The sequence below is a fragment of the Thermobia domestica genome, chromosome 18, assembly GCF_964235325.1.
Source record: "Thermobia domestica chromosome 18, izTheDome1.hap1.1, whole genome shotgun sequence".
Classification (NCBI taxonomy): domain Eukaryota; kingdom Metazoa; phylum Arthropoda; class Insecta; order Zygentoma; family Lepismatidae; genus Thermobia; species Thermobia domestica.
The window spans coordinates 37,383,625-37,407,989 of NC_137471.1; the positions used below are offsets into that span (position 1 = coordinate 37,383,625).

The following is a 24,365-nucleotide window of genomic DNA, read 5'->3' on the forward strand; positions in this document are numbered from 1 at the left end:
CAATAATCAATTATGTTCTCATGTCCTTAATTTTATCACTTAAAATTTTAATGAATTTTCACAACTTAAGACAATTCCTATTGCATAATAATGAAAATTCTCACTCTCAATTTTAATTAACTAATTTTGAAGTTAATTTTTTAACTTTAACCGTTACTTTTTCTGGCATTAACTTTAATTATTTTTCTTTACCTTATTTTAAATTTAAATGCGTTAAAATTTTCATTAATTTTTCCAACTATGGCTACAGTGCAATTAGAACGAAGAATTGAATAAGAGAGGAAAGAAAGTGATACAAGTTAATTTTGAAAACCCTATTCTAAAACAAGAGGGTACCCTTGGTGATAAGAGGGTATTTCTGACACGCCAATTATAAAACAACTTTGTGATACAGAGAGTCGTTGACACAAACATTCTAAAACAACTTGATGATAAGAGGTGAGGTGATTTTAGTTTAGCGTCCCGTTCAGCAGCGAGGCTATATGAGACGTGGACGTACTGATTAACGTGGAATCCGAACCACATGAGCTCCCGCCGGGAATTGAACCCGGGTCTCCCACGCCAAAGGCGCGTACGCTAATTGATGATAAGAGGGTATCTCTGACTCGCCAATTCTAAAACAACTTGATACAGAGGGTATCTCTGACTAGCCAATTCTGAAACAACTTGGTGATACAGAGGGTAACATTGACACACAAATTTTAAAAGAATTTGGTGATACAGAGGGTTAACTTTGACACGCCAATTCTAGAACAACTTGAAGTAAGCAATAAAAGAAACTTCGTATTCAAAGAATATCATATATATTTATTTATTTCTAATAAGTATTGTACAACACATATTATACAACCAGCCTTCAATGTTGACAGCACACAATTCATTCTACTCAGTCCACAAAAATTTACCCGACTCACCCATTTACGTCCGTTTCATCACTTGCACATGCGTCTCCAACCCAATTGCTTCGAAAACAAGTGGAAACGAAAAATATATACATATACCCATGCACTGATATATACAAGCTCATTAACAGAATATAGATATACATATATGTACATATGTTCAGCTTATTTATTTATTTATTTATTTAAACACATATCTACAATGACAGCATATTATATGAAGCCCAAGGTGATAACACTTCAAGTTTCTATTTAAAAACTGGTTCACTAGAACTGATTTAATATCCTATTTGTTTATACACTAAAAAATGTAGTTTCATATATGTTTTTAAACACACATTCATACACAGTACGAGCCAATACATGTAAGTTTGTTTTAACATTGTACATAAATGCGATGTGAGTTTCTTGGTGAATACGCAATTGTAAAATATCTATCTATCTATATATATTTAAGTAATTTTATAGTTACTTCGTATGTACTGCATATATTAAGTATGTTCCATATAATAGTTTTCATATTTGTATAATTGTTATATAATGTTATTTTATATATACTGAATGCAAAAGAAAAAAACAAATACAACAATATGTCCCTTGGAAACAAGGGAATAATTTAACAAATTTTATATTCAACTTCAAGTACAATCAACATACAATAAACACACAACAATTTTTCTCACAAACATGATCTATAGCAGTGATCTTCAACATATCTGGTAGTTTTTAAACTTGTGTACGTGTTAAAGCATGTATTCTTTTTAATAATATTTTTTCTTTTTACAGTTATCAGTTGACATCAAAACAGTATTAAATAATTTCTTTATTTCCACCTTTTCAGGGTATTTTCGTTCAATTTTATTAAACATTTACATAGTGTATTAGTAACGAATTACACCATCGACCATACTATATCTATTTACTCTCTCGTGAAATGGCATCAAAACTTGAAGTAACTATAATAGGATATTGAGGATATTAAATACGGTAAGTTAAGTTCAGTTACGAAATTAAAAGTGGAAATATGTAAATATTTCCCCTACTATACTGTAGAAAGGTCACGCCACTGCGGAAAGGACGGGACAGGTCACGAAGGTCCAAGGGTAATGAATCAAGGTAAAGGCTCTGTACACCTTCTTGACTTTCGACATTCCACAGCACACTCCGGCTTCCTGTATTGTCCCAGGTTGTCCCTAGATACCTATTTAAAAAAAGGGGCCGGAAGAAACTTAATAGCCACATTAGAACGAGAAAGGCTTCGCACTTTCATCGGAGATCCAAATGACAGGCTACTCTAAAACAAGGCATTAACTGCAATACCTGAAGCAAACACAAACTAAGAAACGAATAAATTCTTCAATATTATTACGGTTAAACGGAAGAAAAATCTCACCACAAGTTCACTTTGGGCATAGGTTTTCTCCAAGTTCTCGCAGTTTCTCCATTCCGTCTCCCTTAACCTAGGTGCAAAATCCGTGAGATATTAGACACAAGTCACACGGATAAGATCGTCGAAATATGAGATACATCCATCGATAGACCACGTAGAGACTGCTTAACAAATTAGATGATTGTTGGTCAATTTTCATGTATAGTTTTCGGAAAAACAGAACTTTTTGTGACGCTAAAAAAAAAAAAAGTAAGTCGTCCCTTGCCAATACTAATTGATGGCTTTTATCCTACTGGTACAGATTATATATTCATGTAAATACTCTTTTTGTAAACAAAAATGCACTGATAAGGAACAGATTGTCTCTACTTTGTTTTCTGATTTTCCTAACGATAACCTGCATAGGCTTAACAGTAATACACACACACACACACATACTAACCGAAATGTAAACATTTGCACATAATACCAAACTGTTGAAGATCACTGTATTATGGAAGTATTCTACGAGATCTCTTCTACTTATCTACATAACAAAATTCTTCACTACAATCAATCCACAGTGAAGCCACTGCTCAGGTACAGATTGTAATTGAATGAAAAAGGCCAATAACAAGAGCACAAAGAAAGTGAATACATCAGAGATAAGAATATATGTACATACATTCACACATATGTGACAGGAACATACAAGTGTATTGCTGTGTAATTGTAACATATTCTCAGCCTTTGTAGCCTACCAAATAGGAAGTACTCAATAATAATAATAATAATTACACATTATATAATATCATATGATTACTAATTATAATTTCTTTCATAAGATTATTATATACATACATACTTAGTTTGCACATAAATACATAACATCACCTATGAAGTTGGCCACCTTTTTACATTGGGTCTTCTAGAGGAAACGCAAACATTTTTTTAGATGAAATGTTTACATGTAAAAGTAACAATACAAAACTTACACCAACGTAGCAATTTTAACCGTTTACTCCGAAAATCTAAATTAAACGTTTCCCAAAATGTTTAGCTATCTAAGAATTTTCGCAAAATATTTTAAAAATTAAGTTTTGCTAAACATTTAGATATGTTTAATTCAAAGTTTGGAAATACTTTGAAGTTTCCCAAAATATTTCGCAAAATATTTAGCTAACTGAACGTTTCGCAAAATTTTTAGCTAATTAAATGTTTTACAAAATGTTTTACGAAATATATAGCTAATTAAACATTTCGCATTTTTTTCAGTTAATTAAATTATTTCTCTAATTGAAAATTTCCTAACATGTTTAATTAATCCAAGTTTCATAGCTAAACATATAGATAGTGAAAAGTTTAGCAAAATATTCAGCTAATTAAATGTTCTGCAAAGTATTTAGCTAATTATATGTTTTACAGCTTGCGAAACTCTTTTTCATCACAACAGGTAAAACGTTTCAACAGTTAAACGTTTAATACCAGGCATTAGTTACTTAGTTAAATTGATTATAATTTTGTAGAAAGTGGAAGTGCATTCTAATAGTTTTGTTGTTCTTGTAATTTCGCAACTTATTTGGAGTTTTCTTTAGAACTGTAAGTGGCCAACTCAGGTAAGTTTCAACAATAATTATTTGGTGTGTGAAAGAGAGCCACGTTACATCTAATTACGACTTACATATAATCACCAAAAACAAACGAATTTTAATAAAAGCAGTTATCTTATACTACACAATAAAGTTTTTCCCTATATTCTTATTGTCACGTTAATTTATACAAATATATGTATGTATATGGGGTAAATTAACAATACGCTGGATTACTTAAAAATACGATGGAGTATCGTCAAATAATTAGTTAACGTCTACAAAACCATTATGATGTATTAGTTAAAATGTGTTGATCATAAAATATTTTTGTTAAACAATCTGTTTACATGTTATTTATAAAAAGCTTATAAGTTGCAGAAGATTGTCAGTAAGACGGAAAAATAAGTAACAATTCAAGTCCAAGGTAGTACTAAACTATTGACATTTTATTATTTAGTTATATTTATTTATTTTTTTTACATCTTTAACGAAAAATTTATATTCAAAACGTCTGTAACCACTTGTCATAACGGATAATACATTTATCTTAACATGCCTTTAAAATTTTACAGTATTACAAGTTAAACAATTCAAAGAATATTGGCAAAATCGGGTTAATGATTTTTTGCAAAACCGGCGGTAAACATCTTCACTAACAAAATGGTTTCTAGGTTAGCTTTCAAACCACACTGCAAAGCTTGGGGAAAACAAAAGCAACAGAAGCTACTAGTTACCTAATTTATAAAACTCACAAGTTAACAATTATTTTCCTTTTACAAGAAGTCATATATTTATGAAATAGTAGCGGTAATAGAACAGTAAAAAATCGTAACTGTAAGTGCTATTACTTGTAAGTTGATATCTTGTTATGTACAACTGGAGTATTGTAGTACATATAATAGTAAAAAATGATTCTTACAAGTTTTACACTAGTATTACATGAGTTGTATCTTTTATCAAACATGCTCTAGCATTGACTATACACTGACATGTGAAAAATACAATTCAGTACATAAAAATGAATGAAACATGTATCCACATAAAAATCTGTAACATTGGTATTATTTCTATATTGATGTGGTTAGTTTTTTCGTCCTATGAAACTATTTTGCAAGCTAATGGGAAATGAGAGGGGCAAGAAACTGAATTTTCACTATGAATGCAAAGCAAAACTGCACAACGTGACTAAACATTACGCTACCCTAGTCGTTCCTATTGTGAGTATTAAAAAAAAATGAACACCAATCACAAATTGGAACGACTGGAACCAAACCAAGCACATGACTTTTGAAATTTACACAAGTGTAAGACAAGATATCGAAAGAATACCTTTATTTCCTGAAAATATTTTTTTGTTTGCTAATTTACTTACTTCGTAGTTGTAACAATTTTAACAATCTCAATTAGTTTTGATCAAGTTCTTTTTGGGGGCCAAATTCAATAGCCAAAAACAAAACAAAATATTAATACAGTGTGGTTAGGCTCCATTACGCTAAAGGAAATAGATAAATACAAGCAAATAGTTATTAGATAATAGTTACAACGTGATTTTCAGTCCTTACAAAGTACTACAATATATCATCAATGTAACCATTAACTTAAGCTATTTTAGATCATAAATCACATTTTACCAAAAGCTTTTCCAACATACAAGTTACGTGCAAGTACGTACAAGTTCTACTTGAAATGTCAGTTTGAACACAAATATCTATGCTTTGTGTTAAAACTATTCAGTTACTAAAAATATTTTGGTGTTAAAATTTTTTCTCTTACCTATATATATTTGAGTGGTCTTTATTTTTTGACTTGTGAGTTGTTTTGAGTCTCACCCCCCAAAACCGTTTTACATCAGACTAAAGTAACCCATGGGAAAAATTAGATTAACTGAATAATATTACATGGTGCCCCAAGTAATCTGAAGTTTTCAATGCATTTAGTGTACAATTTGTGGCAATGGTACTTTGTAAGTTTGAAATGGCTACACGGAGTGACACCATATCTTGGATGGGGGTAATGTAGTTAGAACCGCATCTATTATTGTACAGTATCATCATGGTGGTAATCTTGAAGTCCGTCACCTTGGATTCAGATTCAAATTTTTTTTTAATAAGAAAGGGATCGTGTGACATCATATTGAAGCAACTTTTCACGACAAATACACACCTGATGTTATTTCTAATTTATATTTAATCGCTAATATTTATTTATTAACTTACAACTCTCTTACCAAGCTTACACGGTACTTTTGCCTCATATCATGTAGTATAAATGCACTGAAAACTTAAGGTCACTTGGGGCACCATTTAATTATCCAAGTCAGCTAATTTTTTTCATGGGTTACTTTGTTTTCATGTGGAACTATTTTAGGGGGCGAGATTTAAAAAAAAAAAAAAAAAAACAATCGAAAGATGAAAAAGAAGGACCGTCCTGCTATATATAGTGAAAAAAAAATGAAATGAGGGCCTTAAGTATGTGCTCCTTGAACATTATAAAGCCCAAATCGAACTTTATACTACCAACGAAAGTACGGTGTCAAAGATAATCCACAATTCATTTTTGACCCGCTTTGTTCAAATTCAGAACAAAGAATCTTATTTACTCTGTTAACGCTTCTCAATGAAAATCATTTATACACCATAAAGTTACATGTAAGACACACACACTATTTTATTTGAAACTACCACTTTGAACACAAACAACTATTGTTTGTGCTAAAACTGCTGAGACTGAATACTGAAAGTACTACACTGTTTAAAAATAAATTTTAAAAAAATAATCATTTCTCAAATGATGTTACATCACTGCAAGTATAAAAATTAGCAACATTAATATGAAATAATAATAGTAACGATAAGTAAAACAAAAAAAAAAAAAAAAAAATTGCTGTAAAATGCAACGTGTCTCTTCTGTAATAAAACATTGGTGAAAGTTTGGATCTACAAAAAACATAATTGGTTTTGAAATACAAAAGAGGATTTTTATTTTTGGACAATATGTCAAACACACACACACACACACAGATATTATTACTAAAATTTCTGTCACCAATATACTTTACGACATAAATATATATAGAAAAAATACTACATACATACGATAATTGGTTCACTTACACTTATATAAATGTGTTTCATTAAAGGAAAACTATCTTTATTCCAATTGCAGGTTTTCTTATTTGTATTATTATAATATGATCTATGTGAATTTATGTGTAACAAACACACTAGTAACAGTATGATGGGAGGGGGAATCATTATATTTTCGAACGGACTTTAAAAATAACGCAGTACTCAAGTGAATTAAGGGAAAGGAAAGGATATCCTTGATAAACTTTGGGTTATATTTAGAGAGCTCTTTTTCCAAGAATTCTGTAAACCCTGTCCACCAATCTAAACCTTCCGCTAGCTAGTCTCCGCGACACGTGGTAGAGATTTATGATCCCTTCTGGCTAAAAACCAATGTTGCCTCGATTCCTTTTCCTTCTTTCCTTTTTCCTAGTTGAAATATTTTTTTTTTAAATTTTTGTTATTGTAAACTGAAAATAGGAAGGAAAGCTTTCTCCTTATTTTGCCGGACTTTAACTACACAAGTGGACCGGAAGGTACGGCAACACTGAGAGCAGTGACAGCTTACACGCTCGCGAGGATTAACCGAGGGTTGTGGGGGTGAAAAGAAGCAGTGGTTGGGGAAAGAGCCCTTTAAAGCTGTCCCAATGTATGTGTTTATGTATTTATTTTTAAGTCTTAAAATTACGAATGAAAAGTTTGCAATATTACAGAATACAGAATATTTTTTTAAAAAAAAATAAATTAATGTAGGTATTAGTACAGTTTTATAGACTAATAAGTGGTTTTATCAACTACCATCCTCTCAAAGGCACAATTCTGATATCCAGAATATTAATTACATTACCAATTCAGAGAAACTTAAGGATTACCCACCATCAAATTATTTGATTTATCGAAATTAACGAGGTTCAACTAAACCAAATAGTATTGTAACGTCTGTTGGTTTGTATGGCGTCATATTTTCTCAATTAATATTGAAATTAGAAGTGGTAGTACCATTTCTACCACTTCCAGTTTTAGTAGAGAGATTAAGAGTAGAGATGGAATATATACTTGGAATGATTAATTGATTGCAGAAAACCGATTACAGTTTTTTTCCTCTATAGCGATCAACGCTAAAGGTGAATGAATCATCTCCATGACCTTCCACATCGTGTTTAAAAGTGACAATGATCAATCAAAGAATTTGTAAGATTTGTTTTCTCCTAGTCGGATGGTTGGACACACGAAAAGAGTAATCATATAAAGAGGTTTTGGTACACCAAACTCCTTAATAAAGATAAAATGGGAAGATCAGAGAAACAGAGTTGTCAGAATGTATGTGTAATGCAACACCAGCACTAAAAACTAAGATCAGAAAAATACATTTTATCACTTTTCTTTTAGGCTTCGGAACTACGTTACGGATAAGTATAAACTATAACTAGCCACTGGCATGACAGCCCGTTATGGGCTTAAACCGCTCCAACGCCATCTGTTAGCGACTGGCTGAACTACAACCAGCCTAGCGATGGAAACATTGTCAGCGCGCTGCGTATCAGGAGTTTTCTAGACCTTTTATTCACGTGACTCCCCAGTTTACCTCATGACACTGGGCAGACGCCGAAAATTGGGAAGACCGGCCGGGAATCGAGTCCAGGATCACCTACGATGTCCCTTCATGGATATTTATGGGAAGTCTCAAAGAATGGCTATCTGTCGACAGGAATTAGAGCAAAAGCAGTAACAAAATAGTAAGAAGTGATTTACTGGAATCGACTCAGCGTTGCAAAAATAGATTACATGTACTTCTCTAACCTCTATAGAAACCAGAAGTAGTGTAATGTCCCGCTATTATGCATCAGCGCCGCATTGCAGGAATACTAAATTTTGTATGTGGCAATGTGGACATCGGTCGATATCAGAAGATACAATTCTTAATAAAATGTTTTCTAATCGAAAATAATAAACAAACAAGATATTTAAAAAAAAAAAAAAAAGTTTGTCACTGATGTAAGGATAATAGATTTGAAAATTTGTTTGAAGAGTTATATAAATTGAAGAATTTATTGAAAGAGCATTTTAAAAAGCAGGTACACTAGAAATAACGAAATATTATTTGTGATGAACTGGATAATTAAAATGCAGTATTAATTTCAAATTTAGGTCGAGAGACTCCCCTCTCCTTTTTCTCCATAAATGTGCTGTCATTGCCAATAAATGGATTGATTGACTTCTAAATTATGCAAAATTAAACAAGTTTCTAAATTTCTTGTATTTAAGTTTCATTATTTGGATATTATTAGTGCAAATATTACGCTAAATACTCATATCAACTTAATGCTTACAATGTCTCCTGTATAATAACATGATTTACAACCTAAAAATAATGCCAAGCTGATATAAGTGTTTAATCCAGAAGTTGTTTGTATTATTAATTTTAAATGGAATATATTACTCCGCCTAAAAGTTGTTTATGCTATTCAAAAGAAAACAGGTACAAAATGCAATAAAATATAAACGAAAGATATAATATATAATGAATAGAAGGTTTATATGGATATGAGTAGGAATATAAATAATACAATGAATAATTATGATGATGATGAATATTTAAGACGAAAAGAGAAATATTATTTATAATGTGGCGTAAAAGAATATTAGTTTTACAAATAATAATAATAATAATAATAATAATAATAATAATAATAATAATAATAATAATAATAATAATAATAATAATAATAATAATAATAAACATTATGGATGAGCTGGAATGTGTATATATCAAAAAGTCATGGAGACATTGAAGTATATGGGATTCTGTTATTATTTTATGTAGAGTATTTTGCAGTGAACGATAACAGTTGTATATGGATCGCATTTTATTTGTTTCATATTTGTCTTGAATTTAAACTATATATATCTGAAATTTGAATTACAATATAAGAATATTTTATGAATATGTATCCTCCATATATTCTAACGCCCAATAACCTTACATTATGTGTTTAATCAAAATTTGAATCTGAAGACCTTTTGATTAGATTTCCCAAGCCGTTATGCGCGAGGGTGGCGACTCCGTTGACGCAGGGCCAAACAAATTAATAGATGTATACATTAGACCAGAAGTATCGCCATATTTCTAATCGTCTCATCACAGAATTACAGTTTACTGCAAAATTTTGATTTCCACAAAGAAGTGCAGTTCAGTGGAAAGATACCATTTCCAGTTAAAACGAACGCCACGGAGCAAAAACGGTGATAGATAGCGAAAAGGTTTTTCATGTCACGCCTCCTCAAGAATAGATTCTGGTCTCCACTCTTTTCCCTCTACTAAAACTGGAAATGGTCGGAATCTAAAAGAAAGAGACTAATATATATATATATAGTGGACTCTCTCTTAACCGCCTGTAGACATACCCACTCAACTTCAAAGAAACAAGTGATTTTCGTTCTCAGCTGTGTTCGGTGTTACAGAAAAATATGTTTTTCTTCGTTTATTAAATGTGCTTACGAAATACAATACTGTACTTCATTGAGTATGGTAGGATAAACATTTTTTTTTCAATTTTGTATTTTTCTTGTATTAATACACAGATACCGTAAGTAAGTGTGATTTGTGCGATAGTCCAATGCTTTATTTAATATGCAGCATTTCGTTCAACCGAGTGTCACTGGAGCAGCTTGTGGCCGAAATTTCAGCAACTTAAATTTACTGGACTATAACCTTGTAAACCTTTTTAACCATTACAGAAATGCTAAACAATTTAGGAGCTATGAAACAGTGATTTTCGTTTTAACCGACTAGGGGCCGGTCTCATGATGATCGGTTAACGGAATCTACTGTATATTACATACATTTAAAATTTGAATATACAGAAATGTTAAATTATCAAATAGGTGATACATAGATTGCAGTAATTCTTTACTTTTTAGTGACTTAATAATTCACTCCCTCAGTTAGAAAAAAAAAAACTTGCAATAGAATAGTACAGTTTTCCTTACTTATTTCACTAACGAGTTATTAACATTTTAATATATTTTCCTTTCTCAACAAGAACAAACATATATTGGTATTATAACAACGAGTTGAAGCAAGTTTAACAATTAACTGCTATGTTTTCACATTTGGTATTCCCCTCCCTATAATAATAATAATAATAATAATAATGATGATGATGATAAAATTTGTTTATTAAAGCAAATCGCCATTTTTTTCTCTACTGGTGTGAATCAGAACTTACAAAATGCTGCTACCAAGTTTGACTTTCGTATTCGCTCACCATATTCTTTAAAATGCAAATCCTTCATTTTAACTGAGTATTTTTTTAAAAACAAAAATAAATGGGATAATACAAGCACATATGGCACGAGTGAAATTAGTTTGTGGATAAATCTATATTATTCGTTATCAGTGTTGACATAAACATTGCACTAAAATTCTTAGGATTTTGCTTATATTATTCAAAACTGGATGTGAGACACATTCCAATTTACACCATTCGTGATTCCTAAATGTACAATGCTGTCTGCCAATGCAAATCTAGTACATACGTCTGCAATATACAGGGTGTTTCAAAAGTCCGGTTTCATAGGGAATATTGAAATGTTTCAGATTTAGAATACACCCAGTTGAATAAGCTGAATAAACGAGGCACATACAGAAAGTAAGTTCCCCAAGTGCCCCAAGATTACACGAGTAGTCATAGCGGGATGCACTTGCGTACGAGTGGATAAGAAACACGTAGTCATAACCTGGCGTGAGCGCAGTTGTGTGGAGTCAGTAGCGAGAATAGAATGGTACGGCTAGCTTGGCTGCAAGCATAGTCTCTCCCCGAGTGCGAGACTCGCGCGGTAATCACGTTTCCCCATGCTAAGAAGCTGACAGTTTCAGAGATCCACTGGCAGTTATGTGAAATGTCATGGACCAGATGTCATGAGTGAAGATATGGTCAGAAGATGGTACAGACAATTCACAGCAGGCCGTACCAATGTGCACGGAGGATATCGTGGTGGATGACTGTACATGGTTACGCCTGAATTGGTGGCAAGTATGCAGAAAGCATATCTGTAGATCCGGCGGTTCACAGTGCTCGAACTCTCATGTCAGATTCCGCACATTTCCCGTTCATTGCTGCATGAGATCGTCACCCAGGTCACGATGCGATGGAAGTTGTGTGCACAAGGGTTCCAAAGCATTAAGAGCTGAGCACAAGAACTACGTTACCACTAGGAAGGTTATCAGTTTCTCGATCACATTGTCACCAATGACGAAACACGGGTGTCCTACGTGACCTCGCCCTACAGTCGCGCGCTCGCGCTTAATGACTTTCACCTGTTTCTCTACCTGAAGCGATTTCTGACCCGACAATGCAGCTGAGTGGCAGGTGGTTGCGACATCCTGGTTCCAGTCCTTGTCGACAGAATTCTTTAATAGATGCATACAAAAGCTGGTGTTACGTTACGACAAATGCCTCAACAAGGGTGGAGCATATGTTGAAAAGTACTTTACGTACTTCAGTAATAAAATTAAATCATTCATTTTAGAGACTATTGAAACTTACTTCCTGGATGCGCCTCGTAGTTATATATACTCGTTGTTTCAGAAACGAAAAGCATTATGGTAAGAAATACTCAAATTGATGCCGCTCTTGAGCCATGTATCAAGACGAGCATGAAAAGCTTGTACATTGCGAAGTATTATTGGCGTGATAGCGTGGCATGCAACATCAATATTGTCGTGGAAATTGCAACAGAATGTGGACATGTTGTACATAACCGATTTAAGATGCTCCCATAAAAAGATTGAGGTTTAAGGTCTGGCGACCGCGACACCCTTTTCACAGTTCTCTACGACTGATGTACCGTCCAGGAAGTAAGCATTAATCAGCTCCTCCAACATTTACTCCGAAGTTATTACTTGAAACAAAGGCTATAATATAGCTAGATTCTTGTTATTACTATGTATATTTTAAATCTGCAACATCTCGATATTCTCCATGAGACCGGACATTAGGGTTACCCTGTATACACTTACACCATACATAGTCTGTTGCCAATAGCTTCAGAATACATCAATTAATTTTGACATTGTTTTGGTAACTTACAGGTAGTGATACATTTGACGTTTTATCTATGCAAAAGAAGAAAACTGCGCTAAAACTGGTCCATTCGGAAGTGCATAACCTCTTGACCACAAAAACAATATATACATCGGTTAAAGATACAATGGTGTAATCACTTTTCCAAAAGAAGAAAAAGAAAAGACTTTAAACGCAAAAACTAGATCTAGATAAGTCAATCTGTTAACAAAAACTTAAATTAAAGTTTCACTCACGTGCCAACAGATGGCAGTGGAAGTTCTAGTAATAATGAAAACATGTTTTGTACCCGAACTTACTACAGTACATTTTGCGATACTATCTGAAAAAAAAAAAAAAAAAAAAAAAAAAAAAAAAAAAAAAAGTGATTTTCATCACTACAATATTAATTCGTCCATATATACACACACATTTGCTGGCACGACGTACTAAACTATGGAAATACTTCCATTAACTTTGAATTTTTTACCCCCTCAGGATCACTAATATACAACAAATAAAAATTAGAAATTCAGCTCGCCTTAAAACTGTATCGCAAATTGGATATTCCTGTTGTAAATGGTCGGTGGTAGAGTGCTTACTTCTCATGCGTGAGAGTCCTTGGTACGATACCCGCCCAAGTAAGTTTGTGGTGGACAATATCGTGTCCGTAGGTTTTATCAGGGTACTCCCGTTTCCACCTACATTCTCATTCCATCACTTTTTCCATATTTATTCACTTCCCTTAATCATCTGTCTCCGTTAGCCTAAAGGGTATTATCGTAGGACGTTAAACTGGATGGTTTCATTTTATTTTTTATTTATTTATTTTATTTTATTTTTTTTTTCAATTGTAGGCAGAGTTACTTATTTTAATATAACGCTGGCAGTCTTTAAAATATACATTTAGAAAGTGTATCCTGAAACTGGTGTTTAGAAGAATTTAAAAACTCGTGGTTCTCCCTTTGTATCCTTCGAGCTAACAACCAAAACTTGACCTGGGTAGTGAAATATCCATTTACCAAACGTATTTGAGTACTTATAAGCACGAATATTATAGAAGGGATGCAGTCGTGCATGTTCAAATGCTTCATATGATTACCGAAATGTAGTCGAACAATGTTAACATCACTGCAATTAATGTCATTTTGTGTGCAAGTGATGTAATCGAACAATGTTAACATCACTGCAATTAATGTCACTTTGTGTACAAGTGATAATAAAGTGTAACTTTAAATGAACCGAAAGTTGTACACTCATCAAATGCGTTCAATATTCCGTTAACTGGACGATTACTGTTTCAGCAATCTGTGTTACCTCTTTCGAATTTAAGTATCCGTCCCTACTACAACACTGCGAAATTAACACTTCTAAATGTCTCGGCGACATTTACAACCAAACAAGACAACAGAGACTATTGAGACAGCAATCATCCCTTTAACGTAATATTGGACGCATTTAGTGAGTTAAAAACCTCTGATTTCTTTTAAAATCATAATGGTAGTTATTCCATTACTTTTAAAATAGGTGGAATAACTTATAAATGCTGGGCGATCGGTATGCAGCAATTTCGAACTTGGATTTCTCTACTTGTAAAATATGTAACATGCCTCCCTATCGCGGCAGTGAACATACTAAAACAACCGAGTGAAATATTCTATCCTTAGATAACACGTGTGAAGCGAATATTCGCATAACAGAATAACCTATGATTTTGCCTTTAACCACAATTTCTCTCTCCAGTATATACACTTCATTTTACTTCTTAGTCAACAAAAAATTACAATTATTGCACGACTCTTCATGTTTTAGGTGGTACCAACAAATTTGAAATGTTTTGTACTATCAACACTGACCATTTAATTGGTAACTACTACTAATACCCGCCCAGTATAAACACAAATATAATGAACCATTACCGATACAGAAATAAATAATAAATAAAGTTTCCCTTCATGAAAAGATCATTAGTTCAATTTCCATTTGTGGTGTTACTATACATATATTTACTACTAGCTATGTGCTACACATAACACGAGATAAATAAATTATGAGGAGTCAGTTTGCACTCCATCAAGGAGTGCACTGGAAGCTTATCTAAGCCAAGGACACAGTTATTCCATTAAATTTATGCTATTAAATTTCCGGTAGGAAACTGTTTGGACTGACACATTGATTTGCATTTCCGGCCGGAAACTGTTTAGATTGACTGACTGATTTTTATTTATCTCCTTTGTTTGTAGCAAGAATATATAGGATGACTTACAGTTACTGTTCTTAGGTTTTTTTTTTTTTTTTCGTACGTAGTCAATGTTAATTCAAGCGTTTTTCCAAGCGATGGCATAACACATCTAGTAGTATTTAACAACTATAAAAATAAACATTATGGCTTTCATTTACATACAAACTGATTCAAAATTATGGACTCAATTTCATACATTTATATATTCTGAACTAAACATCGTATATAATTGATCTACATTCGAAAGAGAAATCTTAAAGTTTCAAATGCTACCTTTAGAATAATCGTACATAGTCGTACAGCAGCATCAGTTGAGATCAAAATAGTTACTATGTACTTTATCATCTACTAGTTTAATTACCTTTTTTTAATGCTAGAATCGCGATTACCGGGATAACATGCTTGAAAGCGCTGCGAAACAAGCTTCTTTCTGAAATGAGTGAAGCCTCAGAACACTGCAGACTTAACTGAAGAAGCAGCGTTAAGTCTTCATTCCTGATGCACCTATCTATCGTTGAGGTAGAAGTGCAATAAGAAACAGTCGAAATCCTAGTGCATCTGTTGGAGCTTTGTTGTTAGAAAACGAAGCCAAGATAACTCGCATTCATTTGAGAAAGAAGACAGTTAGCTTTGTAGTATCGCAAAAAGATACGTCAATCTAATAATCATGAGTTAAAAAGAAAGAGAAAATCATTCACAAATCTTTGCTATACAGTATATAGTCATTTTACTCTCAATTGATGCGCTAGCACTGGTACTTGAAAATTTAGGACTTGCGCTTTCAAATGTTGTGTATAACAATTACGCACGTTGCGTATAGTTGAGGATATACCGAGATAAGAAATTGAGTACATCTTTGTGAATCACCCTGTATTACGCAGAATACTGATGTTTTGTGTTTAAAAGTCTCTGAATTAAACCACCACCTCATCCATAGTGCAAACCACAGAATTTCTGTCACACACCCACAGAACGTAACAACTTTACACAACTCATACCAAGATTATTATTTACATTATTCATCAAGAATTTATTCTCACGGTGTCACGTCATTATATTACTTTTATTACCACTAAAATTATGAGATTCCGCTCCATTAAAAATTAATCAAAAAAATATGCTACGAGTACAATATACACACATATATAATGTTACGGCAGTGACTGAACCCAAAAATTCAACTCAAAATTACGAATAAAGGCGACTCTATTTTAACCCTGCTGGTGCATAAAGTACACACTGGGTTCTGGCAGACCCTGAAGTACTCGGATGATTTTACAGATTTTGAAAGCAATTATTAAAACTGTCTGACTGGAATATGTCCTAATATATGTGCTTTGGGAACACACACAGGAATTTCTAGCGCAGAGAAACGCTCAAACAAGGTGTTCGATTCCAAATAAACCCTACTGTATTGCAGAATATATATGTAAGCAGACATTCGTATAATCAGTGCTAAGGATAATAATTACAGTATCAACGGGTGATTATTCTGCACAATTAGGGCTCGAACTCAGTATGCTATTGCTAGTAGTCAGCAAGTTCGACTATTCATTACACTTTGAGGTTGGTTTACATTTTTATTGTATGTAATATATATGAGTTAGACGCATTGAAATGCCGCTTCTCGTGGTAACAGCGAAGTAAAGTAGTGTCGGGTTTGGTCCGAGTGGAGATGGGTGACTATTCATATGCACAAAATGGGGTTGTCAACTCAGTGTGCATCCAACGTCGTGAGGACAACTCAGGAGCTACTTAAAAAGAAAAAGAAGTAGCGAACTCCAACCTAGAAAGAGTTAACGGTAAGAGGAACTAATATGCTGACCACACATCACTTCAAAGGAATGTGCACCACAACCTGGTTGGTAGGCCCTAGATCTACGGGCTGCTGCACCAGGAGTTGTTTAGTTTACTTAAACACGCTGCTCGCAACATTACAGCACACATTTTGAAAAGATTTACTATACACAGAAATTATGAATATTTTCGGAAGCTGAGACTGAGACCTGAATTTACATCAAGTTCGTTCACCACTCTTGTAACATTAATTCAAAACGCAGTCAGGGTCGTACAAACCGCAGTGCGCAGTTACAGGGTTAGAGAAGCCGATCAATAAATACATCCTTACTAGAAATATCAAAATGAAAGTTGTTTTCGATAGCCTACATTTTTAATAACAGACGCTGAAAAATATATAAAACTAAGTATGCAGGCAGAACTCTATGTTAATCTACAACTAAGTAGAACACTTCACATGAAATAACTTTGAGTATCCCTCTCACAAATAAATATGGTACCTCCATTCAAGTTTATTTAACAAAATTATTACACTTTTCCCTCATTTGTTCACTTTAATTAACAAACGAATTCGTCAACGATTTACCTTGTTTTAAATACCACTGGTATTCTGACAATCAAAATAGAACGCGTATAAGGTTGTCTCACAATCACTATAACAATATTTCTACTGTTTGATAACCAATTACTTATAATATTAGTATTTAAAAGTGCCAAATCGAGATAAGCGAGTCAATCTCTTCCTCTTAATTATTTAAATATTAAATGAAGTACAGTAAGGGATAGAAAATCTTCATTTAACTGTCATCATATTAAAGTCACGAATTATTTTATTACAAACCATGGCAAATTATGGTTATGCTTTATATGAATTTAATTGTTTTACATAAATATAGAGTTCAGATATTTGCTGATCGATGCTGTAACATGTATACTCCATATTTCAAAGACAAAGACGTCTTATCTTAATATCCTTGTGTTCATATTTAACAAACGGTTTCAAGACTTTTCTGGACCCTTTCTCAGTGTGCAGTGTTTCGCTTTTTCATAGTTTCAGTAGAGGTGTACGTAATGATAAAGTTTTCGACTTCAGTGTAACGAAATATTACATATTGACAAAAGGGACCAGACAAGCCTTGGATCTGTGTGTGTTACAATTTAATACAGAGACGTCTTCATCATGTCATAACTGCAGCAACGTAGCAGAATGCTACACACTGAGGAAGGTACCAGAAAATCTTTAAAATTGTGTTACAATTTAATACAGAGATGTATCTCTATGTCCCAAATGTAGCAGTGTAGCAGAAACTACACATCGAGGATGGGACCAAAGAATCTTTCACACTGTGCCAATTACAGTTTAATACACAGATGTGTCTTCATAAGTGTGGCAGTAAACTATACACTGAGGATGAGACCAGAGAATCCTTGAAACTGTGGATGTTACAATTTAATACAGAGATGCTAAGATGTCTTTTTGAAGATAAGAGTTTAGAAGTTTTACGCTAATATTTCACGAAACTAGCTTTATTACGTTACGAACCATGACGCGAATCATATAACATTTTGAACTTCAAAATTTAACAAGTTGTCAGCAAGTATATGACTTATCGAAGTACTCACGCAGAAGTAGCTTTTTAATATTAATTACTGTGGGGACGGCACGTGATTTCTTTTTTTAAGACTACATAAATTTCTCAAAATCATGAATTCTATTTGTGAGTTCCAAAGGTCACAACGTAGAAACCACACCTTAGCCAAGTACAAAGAGATTGCAATAGTGGTTTAATTGGTCAGCTGGTTTGTAGTTTCACGTCCTTTTTTTTAGCACCCAGGCTATATATGAGACGTAATCCTGAGTTCCCACCGAGGATTGAAAACAAGTCTCTCGTTCCAAAGGTGGGAAGACTGCATTTACAAAAAAGTCGGGATTTCGAGGGGGGTCCGGACCCCCAGGACTCACCCCCTGCGTAAGACCCTGCATATTAACTTTGCTATCTAAATAGTTTGAACTAGAAAAACAAATCCCTGAACAAAACTATGTTTATTTTAAAATAAACACTGTGAGACAGTTTCGCCATCTAACAGAACATCTTGGTTTCATCTTATGCTCTAAAACAAGACAAGAGTTGCATCTAAATATAACAGAATCCCGGAAAATAGTTCTGAATGATGATTGGCTAATCAAAACGGATTCAGCCAGTCATAACAAAAGTTGACAAAAGTGAAACTAAACATCAGAGATCCATTTCCCTCCTTGATCCGGTAGAAAACTAAGATACAAATTAAGTTTTTTCAATAACTTGGTCCACTGTTCGTTAATTTTACGTCCTGTGTTCCATCGTAACCCAGTTTTTCTCTTTTTCAATGAACCTGGTCTCCTTCCACTTTCTTATTAACGTCCTTTGTTCCTGTGCTAACACTTCAATTTTGCACCAATTAATATTACGTCCCGTGTTCCTCGCGTGTTTAAAATGTCATTTCTTTCTTTTTCTAAACTCACATCATTTTTGTTGTTTACACGAAAAAAAGGCGAAACTGTCACACAGTTATTGGTTGGCGAAGTTTTCCAGTTATTTTTTTAAAATAATAAACCTTGCTTTGTTGAGTGATTTTTTCTAGTTCATGCTTTTGTTTGTTCACTATGCCTTCCTTCACTGCTTGTAACTCGGCAAAAGAAATATTGACAATGTCTAAAATGAATAAATAATCTCATTGAAGAATAGTGCCACCAAAACTTCTCCATTTAAAATACTGTGTATAGGCAACCATGGAATACACTAATTTTTTTGGCTGCATAACTGGCTAGGGAAATAAATTAATCATCTTCTTTATGCGTTTTACTTTGGTCTTGTATTCAGATACTATTCGCAGAGTAGGGGGCCGCGGTAGCTCAGTGGTAGAGCGTTCACCTCTGGTGCTTGGGGTCCCGGGTTCGGTCCCAGCCCCCGCCAAGTGAACTTTGTGGTGGACAAACACCGTGTGCGTGGGTTTTCTCGGGGTTCCCCCGTTTCCTCCCACTTTCTTCATTCCACCATTTCATTCATTACTCATCATCACTGTTTCCTTTAGCCTAACCGGCATAACCGTGGGACGTAAAACTCAAAGATTTCATTTCATTTTATTCGCAGAGTATATTCACCGCTTCACTCCATGATCCGCGTTCATCCGACATCAGTACCACATTACCATAAAGCCGGCCCTACGCTTAGCTCAATTTTGTACCTCAAATACTATTATCTGGTAACTTATTACATAAAAAACAGAAAAAAAACATCACAAATTTTATGTCTAAAGAAGTGTCCACGTGTTGATATAGTGAAGTTAATAACTTCTCTCTGCTAAAACTAATTTTTATTCAACGCATATAGATTTCATTTAAATTCCATTATCACATCCTGTACGCTAGTAGAAGCTGAGTATCTACATGAAATAAAAGCTGGGAGCCATGAAACCAAAGACAAGTAGGACAAGCCAGAACTCTTTAACTGTTTAGCACGTTACGAAGTGACATTTCTTAGCAGTATGCTTTAAATAGTAGAAATCCAATAATATACATTCTCTGAAAACATAAGACTTACTTATTTGAAGATGCAGAAATGTATAATTATGTGAAACTCAAAACTGTAATTACTAAGAATGGTATTATTGCAAAACAGTTAACCTTTTCCTAGAATTTCTGATATGAAAGTTAACAGATAGATTGTTACAATAGAATTTATAAAGATTTTTGTCAAATAAGTGCAAATTTTAAAGAATAATGATCCTTCTGTTTCACAATACTCTAGAACAATTAATTCGTGCTGTCACAACTATGATATTGTCATCAATCTTCAACTTACACATTTTATATATATATACACAGAATATATATATTCTGTATATATATATTTTAAAAAACTAATACTTTCTCTTGAACATATACTCTGTGAGGTATAATGATGGTTAGAGACGAAACTCTTTCGCCACAATTTTGAAATTTTGTAGCATTAATTATCACAATTTTTGCATTTATTTTTTAAAATGTAGCACAAGTTCTTTTTAAAAAAATATGAAACTAGTAAACAGTATATTTTTGGCTAATACAAAAATGAGGATATACCTTGATTAGGTGTACATTCTAGCTAATGCAATCACTGAAAGATAGAAATTAATGCAAAAATTTAAACACTTCTTCTAACCTCATCCTTAGTTAAAGTATAACACATAGCAAAACATTACCAATTATTCTTTAAGTTTCATCTCCTGTCAGTGACAAATTAACGAGCTGACAGCAAAAGACCTGTGGTTAACTTTTAAACTGTTTAACAATGATACAATGTCTACTTCCTTATCCTCATTGTTGAGAACTTCAATAACCTTACTTTTAAATTCACCGTAAGTAATCAACAGGATTATGAACATTTTCACTACAAAACACAGTCAAGGATTTAAACAACAGTTCAGTTTTGTTGATGTCTTACATTTTTATGAAGTGAAACAGTTTCTGGATCAAGCAACTCTCAGAGCTTTTTCGTTAATGCAGCGTTTTTTAAATTAAATAATATTAGAAACGCGCTTTTTAGTTATTATTAGCAGTAATTAGCAAGAATTCCACTTTTTCGCTTTTATTCGCATTTATCGCAAGTAATGTCGAATTTCGCAAAAATTCGCGATAATATAAACGTGATTTCTGGCTCTGAAACGAAAAGTTTGAGGTTTCCTAAAACATATACGCATTTTTTTTATTAACATTTCGCACATATTGCATTAACGAAAAAGTTTCGTCTCTAATGATAGTATATTCCCACCTACGATGTATTCTAGTCCAACAACAGTGCTATCCAATGACAGTCCTGAAATTATCATAACGACTTGGTCACGCAAAACAGAAAAAATGTTAAATACAAGGTTAATCAGCCAAACGAACTTTCCTTAAATACACAGGACACAACTGTCTTATGACATTCGAAACAGAATAATTTGATGATATGTATTTGAGAAAAGTTCAGACGGCAAGTTTATTCATTTTTTTACAACCATCAAAATAATACATACAACAAAAAATAAATACAGTGAACTGGCAATAACTGAGGCAATAATGCGATTACATCCTTACAACTAGCGATTTGTTTTTCTTGAGCGGGAATCTACCAATGTTACACCTCACAGAGGAATTATACATTTTCATCACGGAAGCCTACGTCCAGTTTCCTAAATGCGGTTCAAAATGGGACATTTATCGTCAATTTCCTTTTAAGATATATTCTTTATACAAAAACGTAAAGAATTTCTATTCTTTTAACTTAGCGAATCCTACCAAAACAGAATTGAAAGTTTATACACTACTAACCTGAGGGGTTTTATTTTCAATTTCAATAACGTTCCTATGGTTAACAGCATTACTCATTAATTTATCGGGTTCATCTAAGGAGTTGGAGGTGGAATCCATTGAATTAGTAAATGGGGAATCGGGCAAACTGTCCATGGTGTCTCTTTCACTAATAGCAAGAGAATCAGAAACTGAAATTCTTTCATCAGAATTCAGACTAAGCGAACCCAGTTCAATACCATTAGAATTCTCTAACAGACTTTTCTTCTTCAAAGCGGCGTCTGCATCGCCTCCAGCTTCGCCATTCAAAATGGTGGAATTTCGATTCATGTTCGGAGTATTGGTTTCGTCTTTCTTCTTTATTGACACCTTTTCAACTTCCTTTTTCTCCTGTTTCTTGTCCACCACTTCCTTGATTTTGTCGCCATTCTTCATTTTCGTATCTTTCTCTTTCTTCTTGGTTAGCCCAGAGAATGTTGGGAGTTTTGGTGTTGTCTTCTCTTTAAAATCCTTACCTCGGAAAGATCCGGAACTTGTTCGCAGGGATGTTTTTTCGTTCTCATCTTCCTTTTCTTCAGTTATCACCATTAAGTTCTTACCATCAGCGCCAGCATCGTCTTTGGGGGCTTGGATAGGGATGTCATCTAAAATAGGAAACATTTCACAGTCAGCCACCAACAAAAATTGACATCAAAATAATACAAAACAACAATTAAATCATGTCTTAACCAAAGGACACACACAAGTGAGGGAACAGCATCAAATCTCAAAAATAAATATTTTGGACATATCTTAAAACTCAGAAATGCGTCCAAATATTTATTAACGCTGAAAATTTCTATTGAAGCTATTGTATTACGAACTATTCATCATGGTATGGTTTGCCTATTTTGTTTTCAAAATGTTGCAGATAAGCTTAACCATACCTGAATGTATATATATGGAAGCCATAAGATGTGATTAAAACAGCATTGTATTTATATAAATAAATAATACCTCCATCACGTTAGGATTCCATTGAAAATTCTGGAATTAATAAATATTTAGAAGCATTCGTGAGTTTAAGTTAATAATTATAGTTATGCGTCAGTTTCGTACCTTAAGTAGTTTGACATATATATACTTTATAACAAAGACAAAGTCCAACACATTTTTGAAATGAACAAACATTAACCGTTACGTTACGAACCTTGGGTATCTTAATTGGAAGCTTGTTTCTCTGATATGAGGTCGGGAACCGATTCTGTTGCTTTGGCGTGGGAGAGGCGGATCCCACATTAAGCTGCAGGTTCAAGTCTCATATAGCCTCGCTGCTGAACGGGATGCTAAACTCAAATAAAAAAAAAAACATCCCATTCGGTTGCCATCGACTACATTTGTAAATAGCTTCATCCAGTGACGGTTCTTGAGGGAAGTCACATTGGCACAAATGAAAATTTTATCGCCACAAGCTAAGGAAAGAAAACCTATCCAAGTTCCAATCCTTATATTTAAAAACAAGAATTTTCGGAATGATAAAAAAAAAATGTATCAAAAGATTGCGGTCTTGGCCAAGAATTAGTTTTTGGATAAGGGGCAACAAAATTTTTGAACGGCCTCTAAATCGACTTTTCGAATTTTCTACGGAATAAGCACATCATACTCAGTTCAGTGAAAGTTTGCGTTTGACTACACTATATGTAGTTCTCCAGATATAAGGCATACAATTTTTTTTTTTTTGATTATTGGATCTTTCGATCCAAAAAAATTATAATAGGTGAGTCCTTTCCTCCCAGTCTGCATCGATAAAATTCTAATTTTTCATCCATGTGATTCCCTCAAGAGTCGACACTAGCTGGGTCTGTTTTATTTATGTTTAACTGTTACCTTCAAGTTTTGAGCTAGTGCATATACGTCATCACTAGGGCTTGAATTTCTATGACATAAAAACTTTGAAGATAGGCAATTTACGCTCTACAAAAGGGTAAAATATGATCTACCAGAATGACCTACAACAATAAATAAATTCTTAATAAAAACTGT

General features: G+C 33.5%; 1 protein-coding gene across 3 annotated transcripts in view; it reads right to left on the reverse strand.

Annotated features, from left to right (window-relative positions):
• Positions 1–784: 784 nt before the first annotated feature.
• The window catches only part of Hyccin (PI4KA lipid kinase complex subunit hyccin), a 122,819-nt gene continuing 99,238 nt past the window's right edge, over positions 785–24,365 (reverse strand). For all 3 annotated transcript variants that reach the window (XM_081745152.1, XM_081745151.1, XM_081745153.1), the window contains one exon: positions 785–22,987. In XM_081745152.1, the coding sequence (XP_081601278.1) occupies positions 22,350–22,987 (638 nt within the window). In that variant the 3' untranslated portion in view covers positions 785–22,349. The remainder of the gene's footprint in view (positions 22,988–24,365) is intronic.